Source organism: Oxyura jamaicensis, chromosome 15, assembly GCF_011077185.1.
Source record: "Oxyura jamaicensis isolate SHBP4307 breed ruddy duck chromosome 15, BPBGC_Ojam_1.0, whole genome shotgun sequence".
Lineage (NCBI taxonomy): Eukaryota > Metazoa > Chordata > Aves > Anseriformes > Anatidae > Oxyura > Oxyura jamaicensis.
The window spans coordinates 1,755,397-1,768,669 of record NC_048907.1 but is presented as its reverse complement, the minus strand read 5'-3'; the positions used below and the strand labels follow the sequence as shown (position 1 = coordinate 1,768,669).

The following is a 13,273-nucleotide window of genomic DNA, read 5'->3' as shown; positions in this document are numbered from 1 at the left end:
GTCCCGTCCCCCCCCCGGCCCGCTGGGGTGTCACCGACAGCGCTGGGGGAGGGGGGGCTGTGGCTCCTGGAAGGGCTCCTCTGCAGGGGGCTGAACACAAAAGCTCCAGCGCGGGGGCTCCCTGTGGGGCTGGCACCCGCCCGGGGACTGGGTGCTGCTGTCCCAGCCAGCCCCCGAGCGGTGGAAGGGTGGCCCCGAGCCCACGGCTTGCCCGCTCCGCCGGCCTCAGAGACACACGGGAGAGGAAACGTGCGTAGGAAATGTCTTTATTAATAGCCGGGGGGTAAGAAAATAAGGCAAAACTCCAGCTCCGCTCCGAGCTCTCCGCTCCCCGTGCTTTGCAAGGGGGCTGCGACATTCAGGGCGTACAAACAAAAGGACGGGGTCGCTGTCACCAGATCCTCCTCCCTCCTGCTGGCCCGGCGCTCTTGGCTTAGGCTTCCCCGCTCCTTTTTCTTGGCGAAGACCTCACCAGAACACCCCCGGGGGGGGGGCACAGCACCCCTCCAATTACCTCCAGGCACCGCCGGTGGTGGGCGAAGCCGGCCGGGAGCGGTGTGTGCGCGCCCCGTCCCGAAGCCCTGCAGCAGGTGCCAGCGACCAGCAAAGCCTCCACCGGGTGCCTGGGGCCGCGGCTCGTCCCGGCGGGTGCGGGCACCGAGGGGAGAGGAGGGAGCGGGGCTTCGGCGAGCCTCCACCTACGGGTGGCGAGCGGGACCGGGCACGAGCCCGGCACTGAGTCCGTGGCGAGCGAGCCGGCGGCGCGGGCACGGCTCCTCCGGCACCTGCGGTGACCCCGTCAGATGCTGGGGGGGGCGTCCTGGGGTGCCCCGGGGGCTTCCTCCGTGCCCCCCGCACCCGGCGCCGCTCCTGCAGCATCTTGGTTCTGGGGAGAGGGCTCGGCGGGATGCTCGCCGCCTGCCGGCTCGCTTCCTTCCTCCTCCTTCTCTTCCTCCTCCTCCTTCTCCTCCTCCTCGTGCTCCCCCCGGGCGCTGGCCCCGTTGGCCAGCGGCGTTTTGGGGGGGGATTTGAGGCTCTGGGCGGCGGCGAGGATGTCAGCCTGCAGCTGCCGGCTGCAGTCCAGGGGCTCCTCGGCGCCGGGGTCCGGAGCTTTTTCGGGCACCTCGCTGAAAGCCCGGGTCCCCCCCGCCTTGTCCCGCTGGTCCACGTACTTCTTTTTGGGGAAGGACGAGGGGTAGTAGGCGGAGGCCTTGTGCTTCTGCCGCACGATGACGGCGGCGCAGATGATGAAGAGCAGGACGAAGGCCAGCGAGCCCACCACCACCACCAGCAGCATGTACTCCTTGAAGAAGTCCACCAGCCCGTCCAGGACGTTGCCCGGCGCCGAGCTGTTGGTGATGGCTGTCCCCGCCGCGTCCCCTGCCACCGTGGGGCCGGGCCCTGGCGTCACGGGGCGGGCGGGCGGCGCGGCCGAGACCTCGTCACCGTCCCCGCTGCCGCCGGCGTCGGGCAGCACCGCGGCGTGCCGGGGCGCCGCTGCGTGCGCCGGGGCCACCGCCAGCAGCAGCAGGAGCTGCCACGCCGCCATCGCCCCCGGACTCGTGCTGCAGAGAGCAGGGGAGAACGGCAAAAAATTAGAGCCTGATGCTGGAAAAAAAAAAAAAATCCCAAATTCTGCCCCGAGCGAAGCCCCCGAGGTGCCCACCCTGAGCTGGGCACCCGGCACCGTTCCCAGCGCGGAGTGCCAAGCGCGTGGCTTGCTGCTCCCCCACACGGGTATTCACCCGGGGAAAATTCTTTAAGGAAAGCAAAAATCAGCCTTGGTTTCTTCGCCCCGCTGACGGCGAGGCCGAGCAGGGATTTTGTGTTTGTTTTGCAACGCCGCGCTGTAAAAACAGCTGGAAACAGGCTGGCTGGGGTTGCTCAAGTCCCGGGGACGCTGCGAGCGCGGCGAGGTGACCGGGGCAAGAGCCAAGAGCTGGCTTCCAGCAACGGTCGCTTGGCCGGTTAGAAAATTCCTGAAAATTGAGGTTTCCAGTGGAAACTCTGACACAGACGGAGCCGCGGAGGGGCCGGCCCCCGGCGCAAGCGGCATTTCCCAACGCTCGCCCCGGCTGCGAAACCGTTCCCAGCTGGAGCTGGCTATAAATAGGCTGGCGGTTGGAGCTCACCCCAGGGCCACCACGAGTGCCGGGACACGGAGCATCCCCACGGGGACCCCTGGACCTTCCCCTCTCCCCTCACACCCCCAAATCCCAACCAGCCCCCAGTTCTCTCCCCCCAAAACCCCGCAGGACTTGGCTGGCGGACGCGCTCCCACTGCAGAAATCTGGTTTGCATTAGGGCAGAGCGAGCACGGGGCGCGAGGCGGCCCCCCCCAACCATCCCCCGGCCCCGGCTTTGCAGCCTGGCCACCCCCCCCCTCAGCCCCCGGGGGGGCTTTGGGGGATGTGTTTTGGGGTTCGGGGCTTGCTCCTTCTTCCCTCTGCCGCCTTCGCCCCGTGGAGGGGCCCCTGGGGGATGGCAGCGGCGTTGAGGCACCGTTAGCGAACGGAGCCAACACGCAGCCAGCCGTGGTGGCAAAAAGCAAAGCCCGAATGGGTGCCGAGGCCATCCCCACGGCCACCCCCAGCCCCCCGGCCCCCCGGCCCCATCCCCGCCATGCGGCCCCATTCCTGGCTTAGCCCGGCCAAGCGAGCCCAGCTCCGCTTTCCTCCACGCAGGAAATTCCAGGTTTGACGTTGTGCAGGCGCAGCATCCTCCGAAGCGCGCACGCACGCCTCTGGCTGCGTCCCCGTCCCGCCGAGCCCTCACCGCGGCACCCGAGCCACCCCAAAAAAAGTCAGGGTTTGAGCAGAAAAAAAGGGGGAAAAAAGAGCCACGGGGTGCAGGAAAGCGGGAGTTTTGGGGAGAGCGGGCCCCACGCCACGTGCCCGGAGCGAAGAGTGGGGCTTGGGGAGCTCACCTCGCCGCGAGGGTGACGGCAGGACGGGTCTGTCCCACGCACCTCGCCTCTCGCCCCTTTCTGCTGCCTGCCCGGATGGAGCCCTCGTCCCTCTCCCTCCTCCTCCTCCTCCTTCTCTCCTCCTCCTCCTCCTCCTCCTGCGCCGCAGCCCGGAGCTCACTGGCTGCGAGCGCCGCGGACCAGCTTGTTCTCATTAGGGCCGCTTTGGGGAGGGAGCAGGGGAGGCCGGCGAGGGGCAGGCGGCCCCCAGACCCACCACGGCCCCCTCCAAGGGGGGACAGCCCACGGCTGGGGGCTTTTCAGCAGTCTGGGGTGCCCCTCTGCATCCCTGCATCCCCGCACCCCGTTCTGGGGTGCGGGAGCAGAAAGAGGGGGCAAGGGGAGGGTTTGTGGCGAGGGCTGGAGGGCTCTGCAAACCCAAACCCTGCCGCAGTGCGGGCCGGTGGGGCACAGCCCCCCCGTCCTGCAAGGACGCATCTGCCCCGGGAGAAAAAGGGACCCGAAACCTGGGGGGGGGGCTCTGCCCATCCACCCCATCCATCCATCGATCCATTGATCCACCGATTGATAGATCCATCCACACACCCAACCCAGAGCCCTAGAGGTGGGGTCAGGGACGGGGATGGGGACAGGGATGGGGAGGGTTTGGGGCTTGGTCACCCAGCGCCTTTACAGGCTCACGATGTGGCATGGGGGCAAACAGGGCTTGGGACCAACCCCCTTGCTTCTAGGAGCCCATTTCCTAAACCCACGGCCTGGAAAAGCTCCCGAGCAAGGAACTCAGCCTTGGGGTGCGGGCAGCGGTGGGGAAAATCACCCCTGTGTGCCCCCGGGAGGGGACACGGGCTCTGGGAGGGGGACATCACCCCGTCCCCCCGCCCTGGCCACGCTCTCCCCCCGCCGCCCGCGCTGTCTGGGCTGAAATTGCTCAAGACGCTGTCGGCCGCAGTGACCTCATCCCCTTGCTATTCGGCTCCGCGCCTCGCCGGGGACCCTGCCAGAATCCCCCTAAAAAGCCAGGGTTTGGGGATGGCGGGCAGGGGGTGAGGGCGGGCGGCCCCGTCCCCGTTTCGTGTTTCACCCGGCGTCACCCAGCGCAGCCGGACCCCTCGCTCCCAGAAATAACGCGCCCGCCCGTCTGTCTGCAGCCGGCCAGCTGCTCGCAGCTGCCGGGACGGCTTCTCCCGGCCTTAAATTATCTTAAAAGCTTAGAGGGAAGTGGGGAGAGGAGCGGGGGGACGGAGCCGGGGCCCCCTCCGAGTTTGGAGGGGTGCCAGCGGCATCCAGCCCGGCCCCGCACCGTGACGGGGGGTGACGGAACCTGGGGGGGGGAGGGTACAATATTTTTGGGGGGTGATGGCACCCAGGGAACACCAGAATGCCTTCCGCAGCTGTGGGAGCCCCTCTGGGGACCGGTGGCAGGGCTGCTGTCCCGGTGCCATGTCTTGATGCTGGGGACATGCGGCCCTCATGGGCCTGGTCCCCCCCAGCTCCTCGGCTGGGTCCAGGTCCGGGTCTGGGGCTGGGTTTGGGTCTGGATCCCTGTCCCTGTCCCTGTCCCTGTCCCTGCCCAGCAGCGGGTGCCAGCGCCCACCAGCCATTACGGAGCCGTTTTTGCCGCCGGGGAGGGCCGCCTCAGCCCCTCGGCGCTGGGCAGGGCCGTGCCGCCCGGGCCCCGCTTTGTAATTTAGGGCAGATGAAAAGGGCTGGGGAGGGGGGAGCCCACAGGGCTCGGCTCTGCGGGGCGCGTGGCACGGCCCCAACCGGCAATTTGGGAAATTTCGGCCTCGCTCTGCCTGTAATTTGCTCTGCCGGGGCAGCAAAACGCCGGGGCCGCGCGTGGCGGCCTCCTGCAGATTCCTGGGCCGTGAGCTGGGCCCCACAGGCCCCGCTGCCGACGCCAAATAGGGCGATCCCCGGCTGCTGGCAGCCGGTCCCGATCCCGATCCCGATCCCGATCCTGCTCTGCAGGAAGGATCCTCGCCCAAAGCGAGGCACCCAGCGGGGCTCGCTGAGGGGGCAGCAGGACGCCCCAGCACCCCCCCGCTGCCCTGCTCTGCTGGGGTCGGGCTGGGGTGACAGGTCCCCACGGTCCCCACGTGTGTCCTTGCCGTCCCGGGGACACACAGACCTCCAAACACGCAGCAGAGCTGTCCCAGCCGGGACGTGCCCTCCTGTGATGGTGTTTGTCACGGGCTGGGGGGACACGCAGGCCCTGTGGGGGTGGCAGGGGCGATGCCCACCCTGCGGTGCCTCCCTGGTGGAAAGGACCCCACAGGTGACAGTCGCCGGTCCCCGAGCGTGGCTCAAACCGTGACACCGAGTCCTGAGGAGCGTCACCAGCACGGGACACGAGCGGCGTCCCCCCCAGCACGGCGGGGTCCCTCCGAGCGGCTGAGGGGCCGGCCCCACGGGCTCGCCGTAAACATTTACATTCACCGGGGGCCTGGCCCCGGATGGAAAATATTTGAAGCGGAGCCCGAATGTAAACACACGGGGCCAGGGATGCGGCCAGGGCTGCTCTCGAGGCACAGGCGCTGCCCCGGCACGGCACCGCGGGGCCACGTGCCGAAACGCTTCGGTGCCCAAGTGTGGGCTGCGGTGTGAGCAGGGCGGTGGGGACGGGGACGTTGGGGAAATAAGCCTGGGGGGGACTGGGATGGGGACATAGGGACGCAGAGCTGGCTGGGCAGGGACAGCCCAGGGCCGTTCCTGCTCCCCGGGGCAGGTCCTGGTGGCATCCCCTCACCCCTCTGCGTGTGACCGCCATCAGGACCATTACACCACGAACGTGCCCAGCCCAGCCCCAGCGGCGTTTCCACCGCGGCCCCACCGCCCTTTCCATTCCCTCCATGAGGCCGGGGACCCAGAGCCGCTGTCCCGGGCTGCTCAGCACCCAGGGAAGGGGAGGGTTTCGTTTCTGCTGCCGCCAGAAGAAGAGGATGGAGAACTGAAATTTCGGGAGGGGGATGTGGGCAGGAGGCAAGAGACCACCACGTCCGGGCAGCAGAGGCACTTTAATGGGGTGGCTGAGTCCGTCCCAGGTGGTTCTGCTGTGTGGGGGGCGCGAAGCCCACGGCTCAGGAGTGGTCTGGCAGGAAGCTGCTGAGCGTCAGGTTGTCGCCATCGGCTTCGGAGCCGCCATCGGCCAGCAGCTTGCGGTGCCGGTGGGGGCCCAGCCGGGGGCCGTTGGCGGCAGCGGGCTCGCCGTCGGGCAGCAGGGAGGAGATGCAAACCATTTCGGTGGGGGTGAGCTGGTGGCGAGCCGTGCGCGCCCGCCGGCAGAGCAGGGCGGCCAGCACCCCCGTGCACACCATGAAGGCGGCGGCCACCAGCGCCAGCAGCAGGATGGCCAGCAGGCACTTGTTCATCAGCACGCTGTCGTCCCAGGGGATGGCGGGGGCCTCCTCCACTACGTTCCCCCTCGTTTTTGAGTCCGAAGGAGCCGTGGTCGCCTCTCCTGGATGATTCAGCACCGGGAGGTCCCCGGCTTTTTTGTAAATGCTGCTGGTGGGGGAGAGAGCTGAGCGTGGCTCCGTGGAGATGTCATCCATGCCACCGGCCATGCTCCCTGTAGAGATGTCATCCATGCTGCCGGCCATGGTCCCCGTGGAGGAGATGTCATTTGTGCCACCAGCCACGGTCCCCTCCGTGCCAGGCCCCCCGGATGACATGGGCCAGCCGGGGATGGCGGTGCCGTTATTTTGGGGCGCTGCCTCTGTGCTGGGCGCAGAGCTCAGCAGCAAGTCGGGCTCGGGGGAGTCGGTCTCATCCTGCGGCTCCACGGTGGTCAGCACCAGCTCCCGGTGCAGGCTGGCGTTGGTGCCCGCTTCCAGAGGCAGCTCCGTGCCCAGCAGCAGCGAGTCGGGCTCGGGGGAATCGGTCTCACCCAGCTCCGCGGGCAGCGCGGTGAGCTCCTGGGGCAGGCTGCTGTTGGTGCTCAGCCCCGGCGGCAGCGTGGAGCCCAGCAGCGAGTCGGGCTCGAGGGATTCGGTCTCGTTGCTGTCGGGCGTCGCGGTGGCGGTGTGGCCGTGCCCCAGCATCGTGGCGGTGCCGGGGAGGGGCTGCCCGTTGTCGGCCCTTCGCCTGCGGGAGGGCAGCAGGGGCTCGGCCGGAGCCGGCTCCGCCGCCCCCCAGACCCACTGCAGGCCCCTCTGCTCCGGAGGCCGGGCCCCGCATGCCCGCAGGGTGCTCAGCACCAGCAGCACCAGCACGGCCCAGCCCGGCGCCATGGGACCTAGGGGAGGGGGGAACACAGAGGGTAGGTGAAACTGGGGGGGGGCCCTTCCACCTGCGGGAGGCTCTGCCCGCGCGGTTCCGCTTTGAAAAGCAAATTTGCAAAAGGAAGTTGAGCGTCTGGAAATGGGAAACGAGCCGTGATGGAGACGGCTGCTGCGAGATGGGCGGTTGCAGGAGGACGCCCCGCGTGGAAATGAAAGCGCGGGGATGTCGCGCACGCTTCGGCTCGACCCCACCCCGGGGTGCCCGTCCTCCCCGTCTGCAGGCAGCAGCGGCCACCGTGCTGCCAGCAGGTGCCCCAGAAGCTGGGACATTCGCTCGGAGCAGAGGCGAAGCCGCCCCAAACCTCCCCACAGGCTGCCTGTCGCTCGCACACAGCCCTGGTGGTTGGAGGACACAGATTGCCCCGCACCCAGCCCCGGACACCGACCGATGCCACCCGGCACGGGGGCTCCCACCCCCGCCGTCCTAACCCCCCGGGGACCAGCACGGAGCAGAGCCTGGATCCCCTGGGGACCCGTGCGCACCCAACGCACCCCTGAGCATCCCCTTGGCACCCTCTCCATCCCCGGGGCCGAGCCCCAGGGGGGCCGGGGCCCAGATCTTGCACCCCCCCTGCCGGGGCTCACCTCTGCCAGGGGACGCTGCGGGACCCCGAGCTGCAGCACCGGTGGCTGTCACCGCCAAGGGCCCGGCAGCCCCGGTACCGGGCGAAACCGGAGGGGTGTCGCGGGCTGCGCCCCGCCTGCACCTCCCCGCCGGGGCGGGCAGGAAACACGGCTGCGGTTTCGGAGAGCCCTGCGGGGGAAGGACGTCACGCTGCCAGCGGGGGCCGCTGAGGGCTGGGGGCTTCATGCAGCCGATGGGGTGCACCCCTCACTCCTGTCCTCCCTGGGGTGGTGGCGGGGGGTCCCCTGGGTGCCCCCATCCGGCTCCCCCAGGTTGGAGTGCGGGGGCTGACGCTGCCCCGAAAGCAGAAGTGGAGGCAAAACTGGCCCCGGGGCTGGCAGCACCCTTGGCACAGCGTGGGCATGGCCAAGCGGGGGCAAGACACGGCCCCCCACAGAAGGTGACCCCATGGGAGGACCCCAGCGTGGGAAGCAGCCTTCCCATGTGGCGAGGAAGAAGAGGAGGAGCGCGAGGGCTTTGGCTCGAGGCATTTGCAGAGCCCTTGTGCCCGGGCACGTCTCCTGGCCCCCATGGAGCAGCTGTGGGGCACGGGGCTGCGGGCGTTCCCTGGGCACCCAGGGGTGCAGCAGCTCGGAAGGAACCCGCCCTGACCGCAGGCACCGGCGCAGCAGCAGGCAGGAGCTGCAGCCGCAGGAAGGGTGCTGCAAGATCACATCCGCAGCGAGCGGCTCTGCGGCTGCCGCCCGGGGCCGTAAACAACCCCACCGCATCCCTCTGCCCCCGGCACGGCCCTGAGCACCACGGGGACGTGTGGCTGCGTTCAGCCCCTCTGGAATCCCCCCGGAGCCCAGGGGACAGGGGGCTGGAGGATGGGCCTGGTCCCCTCCATCCCCTGGGGAAAAAAATCACGCACGGAAAAATCCCGTTGGGCTGCGGAGGAGCCTCGCTGGGACAAGTCCAGGGCGTGCACGGGCAGTGAGGGACCAGCTCCTCAAGAGCATCCCCGTCCTGTCCCTCCCTCGGCTTCCTCGGGGACCCCCAGCAGCACCCCCCACGGGGACAAGCCCGGGGTTCACTCGCTGGGAAGCCTCCAACCTGCTGGGCCGGGCAGCAGAAGGGAGGCGCCGCGGGCTGCTCGGCCACAGTCTGACACGCTCGGGTTCCCATCGCCGCGCTTACCGGTGTCATTTGTGGCACTGGCTGGCCATTAAACCTAAATTTTGGGTGCTACCGAAGCTCATCTACCCCACACAGAGCCCAGAGCAATGACGGGTGTCCTGGGCGGCCAGGGCACAGCTTGTCCCTGTCCCCGTCCCTGTCCCCGCTCCCGGCTGCAGGGCTGGCAGTGGAGCAGAGCAGCGCTGACCCCCGCGGCCCCTCCATCTGCCCGGGCCGGGCTCCAGGAGGGGACCTGGGCGCACGTTCAGGCCGTGACGTGTCCCCACTCCCACGCCTTCCTGAGCAGCTGCCGCCGCAGCTCCCGGCCCCGAGAAGGGGCGAGCAGCAGCCGTGCCCCCCGCCAGCCGCCCCGGGCAGCGCCGACCGGAGCCAAAGAACAAGCAAACAGAGGAAGTTTGTAATCAAGGACTTTTATCTCTTGAAAATGGAAGCAAATATTTGGACAGATACTATGGCCGCTCTATAAGAGCGCATCTTTCAGGACGTCGCTGGTTCTCTTCTGGGATATGACGGCTACAAAAAGCTTCAGGCACTGACTCGGGCTGAGCCTGGCTAGGCATCATCAGTTCATTTAAATAAAATACAAGCTACAAACTCCAAACCACGGCGGCGTTTCCTCCGCCCTCCTCAAACCGTCCACCACACCAATCTCATCTGGGCATCTCGAGCCGGCAGTTCAGAAACTTGGTTCCCTCCAATTAGAGAAAAAAAAAACAACCCGCAAGGTCCCCAAGCACACAACCCTGAAGTCACACGTACAAAATCAACACAGAGATCACCGTTTGGGGGAGCAGTACGATTGGTTTTGTTTTCCAAAATAAAGATAAAATTAACACAGATCATCTCAGCCATTTACTGCAATACAAAACCAGCACCAAACATTCAAACAGCCCGCGGCTGGGCTGGGAACACAGCTCCAGCGCTCATTTCCACCCCCCCCCCCAGCACCCAGGCAGGGAAAACGTGCCCCGTCTGCGATTCTCAGCACTGAAAACGAAGAAAACCCACTTTTAGGAAGCTTTCATGCTATGGAACCGTAACACGTTCTCTGTCCTTCGCACCCCCTCCTCGTGCCTCTCCAGCCACTTCGCCCCGCCGCCGGCCGCACGCCCGGCAGCACCGACAGCCCTCGGGGGCAGAGGATCCTCGACCTGTAAGTTGTGAACATGCAAACACTGAAGAAAAAAAGAAAGAAAGAAAAAAAATGATGGGGAATTTGCGGACTCGCAGCCAGCCCAACGGAGGAACGATGGCTTCGGGCGGGACGAAGGGACGCACCCTGCTCTGCGCGTCGGCTCCAAGCACACACACGTGCACGCACACCACGGCTGCAGGGAGCGGGGCCAAGGACCAGAGCCCAGCTGGGAAGGGTGTCTGGGGCTCAGCAGCTGCCAGCTGACCCCTGGACATCGTTCGGACCCCCCCCGACGGCTTTGCCCACATCGGGGTTTAACAAGGGATGCCGGCACCTCCCTGGCACTGCTGGGGGCTGTCCTGGTGCACACAGCAAACGGGTGAAGCCCGAGCTTGCTCGAGCAGCCCAGGTCCCATCGCACCGCAGGGCCGGCAGGGAACGCTCCTGCCCCAGCCCCAGCCCCCCTTTGGCAGCGCAGACCCCACATGAGCAGAGGTGGAGGAGATCCCAGATGAGCTCTGTGAGTCCTGCACATCCCCAGGGGCTTTGGGCTGAGGATCTCGAAGGACCGGGGGAGAGCAGCACCTCTCCGAGCTGGGGGCAGAACCTGCCCCGGCCCCTTCCCCTCCCAAGGGCTGGCACTGCGGGGGTCACCGAGCTCACCTGGGAACAAACCCTTTCCTGCAGAGTTTTAAGGCAAGGTGGGGTGATGAGGCAGGGAGGTAAAAAAAAGTAAAAGAACTGGGGACATTTTGTTTCTGGAGCCCCCTGATGCCAGTCCCCTGGCTCCTGCTAAGGGCGCTTTGGAAGCAGAGTCAAAACTTCTAACCTCAGTTTCTAAAGGCGAAGGCCAAAGAACTGCAAGCTCATGGGATTTTAAAAGCTTCTGAAAGCAAAGAAGCCCCAGAGGCTGATGGCAGCCGTGGTGCAGCCCCAGGTATTTACGGCAATGCATGCAGCCGCAACGGACACGAGGGAGCACCGGGCCAGAGGGGAGCAGCCCCCTGCTCGCAGCCTCGTGCGTGCCTTCCGCACACCTTTATACCCCGGGGCCGAAGCTAACGCCAGCTCCTGCAGGGAACAACTTCTGCCCTCACACCAAAACCAGCAGCTGAAAGGCGCCCGCTCGGACAGGGCTGGAGCAGTGCAAACCACGGGGTTATTTCAAGAGGGGGAGGTGATGCTCACTTAAAAGTTGTGCGGGGAGTAAGAAGGAGAAGAGGCAGTCTGTGGCATGAATCACTTCATTCAGCACTATATATATATATATATATATTTTAAAACCGTTAGACAGCGGCCATCAGAACACATCGGGAAGGCAGGGAAGTCAGCTCGTACGGAACCTCTGAGGGAGCTCAGCGGCAGCCTCGGCCACGCTGTGGGGGGAGCCGATCTGATTGTTCAGAATTGAAGATTTATACAAAATAGCTTCAGTTTTGATCTCTAAACAGTATAAACACCCACCACACGCACGCACGCGCACACACACACGGTGCTGTCCCTTTCAATTTAAAACACAAATACTGCAAAGTGGCAAATAAGAAAAATAAAAAGCAACTTTTTTTTTGTTTCGTTTTTTTGGCAACTTTAAAAAATGGTTAAGAACAATGTGGCATTGGTCCCTAAATCTAGAAAAAAGGTATTTGGGCACAACATTGAAAGTCATCATGGGTTTGTTTTCAAGAATCATAACATCTGGAGGAAAAAAAAAAAAAAGACTGTCAAAGTAGCACTTTTTCTTTTTGAATTGTTTGACACAGTCACATCAATTCATTAAAACATCAGAAAAAAAAATATTTCACTAAAAAGCTTGGCTTTTTTAATCATCGGCTCTCATTGACGTGAATTTGGGAGAAGAGGAAAGCTCGTACTGGAATGCTGCACGCTGCTGCTTGCCGAACCGGGGAACTGGAATGTGTCTGGGCTGGCAGCGCCCGCCAGCGCCCGCTCGCCCCGCTCAGTCTGCGATCTTCGCCATCTGCTGCTCCAGCTTGGAAATGCGCTCGTCTTGGTTGGTGATCGTGTCTTTTATGGATTTCAGCTCTTTCAAAATCTCGTCCAATTTGGCTTCGTTTTGCTGGAACGGAAGAGAAGAGGCGCGTCGGTTACGAGAGCTGCCGGGATCGGTTCTGCACGAGGGAGTTCTCAAAGCACGGCACCTCTCCGGGGGGACTCCCCCAAGCCGTGTGTGTGCTGGGGTGCACGGGGTGAGCGTGCTGCGGGTGCCTGGCACACACAGCGGGATGAATCCTGCTCTTTAGAAGCATTTCATCACTTGCCCGAGCTGCCCGCTCCCTTTCTGCACCCACCACCGCGATGCTCTTCAACCTCCTCCCGGACCCGCACGGTCCGAGGTTAATTTGTCCCAGTGGGTTTTGCACACCCACAAGGTGCCCAGTTCAGGGTCTCGTGTTTCTCTGGAACACGTGGCTTTTGCTACCCCCCGGCAGGATGTGGCACACTCAGCAGAGCGGTTTATATGAGGTGTTTCACACCCAAACGACCCTGACCTGCACCTGTAGCAGCTCGGCTCCAGGTCACCCACCTGCACCTGGTCCCAGGGTGCTCAAATTGTGCGCAGCTGAGCTTTGTTATGGCTGTTTCTGAAGATACGGCACCCTGGCAATCACCAAGTCTCAGGCCACCGTCCCCAAAACCTCACAGATTTTACTCACAGTGTCTGAGGCATCAGCTGCTTTCTTTGGAGCATTTATGAGATCACTTTTCTTGTTTGCGGCAGGCTTGTTGTCCAGTATATTCTTCTTGACCACCTTGAGATCCCTGTTCTTGCCAGGAATGTACCCATGTTTCAAGGAAATGAGCAGGGGATCGGCGTTCTTCCCCTCGAACCACTCCTCTGCCTCCAGAGCCGCCTCTGGGCCCGCTGTATCAGGGTACAGGTCATCCTGGAAGAGGTCCGACTGCAAGAAGAAACGAACTGGTCAGGATCTTTGGGGCTGGAAGGCACGAGCAGGCTTCCAACCACGCGAGCAGCCGGCTGCGCTCACCTTTCGAGGGACCGTCATGATGATGGGCTCACATTTCCTCTCGTGAAGCTTGAAGAACCTTTCCAAAAAAAAAAAAAGAGAAACAAGAAGTGGGACTGAGGAGCAAGGACAGGCACCACGCCATGCAAAGGAAGCCTCGGTTCTGCTGCTCATGCA

General features: G+C 64.5%; 3 protein-coding genes across 4 annotated transcripts in view; all 3 read right to left on the bottom strand.

Moving 5' to 3' along the window:
* Nucleotides 1–799: 799 nt before the first annotated feature.
* On the bottom strand, nt 800–3,064 carry TMEM119 (transmembrane protein 119). The gene is made up of 2 exons (XM_035340889.1): nt 2,927–3,064; nt 800–1,565 (listed from the first exon to the last, which is right to left on the bottom strand). Exon 2 carries the CDS (start codon nt 1,547–1,549, stop codon nt 800–802), a length of 750 nt encoding a protein of 249 aa, XP_035196780.1. The 5' UTR covers nt 1,550–1,565; nt 2,927–3,064.
* A 2,860-nt stretch (nt 3,065–5,924) lies between these two features.
* Nucleotides 5,925–8,138, bottom strand: SELPLG (selectin P ligand). The gene is made up of 3 exons (XM_035341009.1): nt 7,795–8,138; nt 6,968–7,163; nt 5,925–6,937 (listed from the first exon to the last, which is right to left on the bottom strand). Exons 1-3 carry the CDS (start codon nt 8,018–8,020, stop codon nt 6,007–6,009), a joined length of 1,353 nt encoding a protein of 450 aa, XP_035196900.1. The 5' UTR covers nt 8,021–8,138; the 3' UTR covers nt 5,925–6,006.
* Nucleotides 8,139–11,384: 3,246 nt separating this feature from the next.
* Nucleotides 11,385–13,273, bottom strand: part of CORO1C (coronin 1C) — a 46,086-nt gene continuing 44,197 nt past the window's right edge. For both annotated transcript variants that reach the window (XM_035340692.1, XM_035340693.1), the window contains exons 9-11: nt 13,118–13,175; nt 12,785–13,030; nt 11,385–12,186 (exon numbers count right to left, since the gene is read on the bottom strand). In XM_035340692.1, coding sequence (XP_035196583.1) covers nt 12,067–12,186; nt 12,785–13,030; nt 13,118–13,175 — 424 coding nt within the window. In that variant the 3' untranslated portion in view covers nt 11,385–12,066. The remainder of the gene's footprint in view (nt 12,187–12,784; nt 13,031–13,117; nt 13,176–13,273) is intronic.

Coding starts and splice junctions, on each gene's coding strand:
- TMEM119 (XM_035340889.1), bottom strand. CDS start 1,549: ATGGCGGCGTGGCAGCTCCTGCTGCTGCTGGCGGTGGCCCCGGCGCAC.
- SELPLG (XM_035341009.1), bottom strand. CDS start 8,020: ATGAAGCCCCCAGCCCTCAGCGGCCCCCGCTGGCAGCGTGACGTCCTT. Junction 7,164..7,794: donor CGCAGCGTCCCCTGGCAGAG/GTGAGCCCCGGC, acceptor CCCCTCCCCTAG/GTCCCATGGCGCCGGGCTGG. Junction 6,938..6,967: donor CTCCCCGGCACCGCCACGAT/GCTGGGGCACGG, acceptor CGCCACCGCGAC/GCCCGACAGCAACGAGACCG.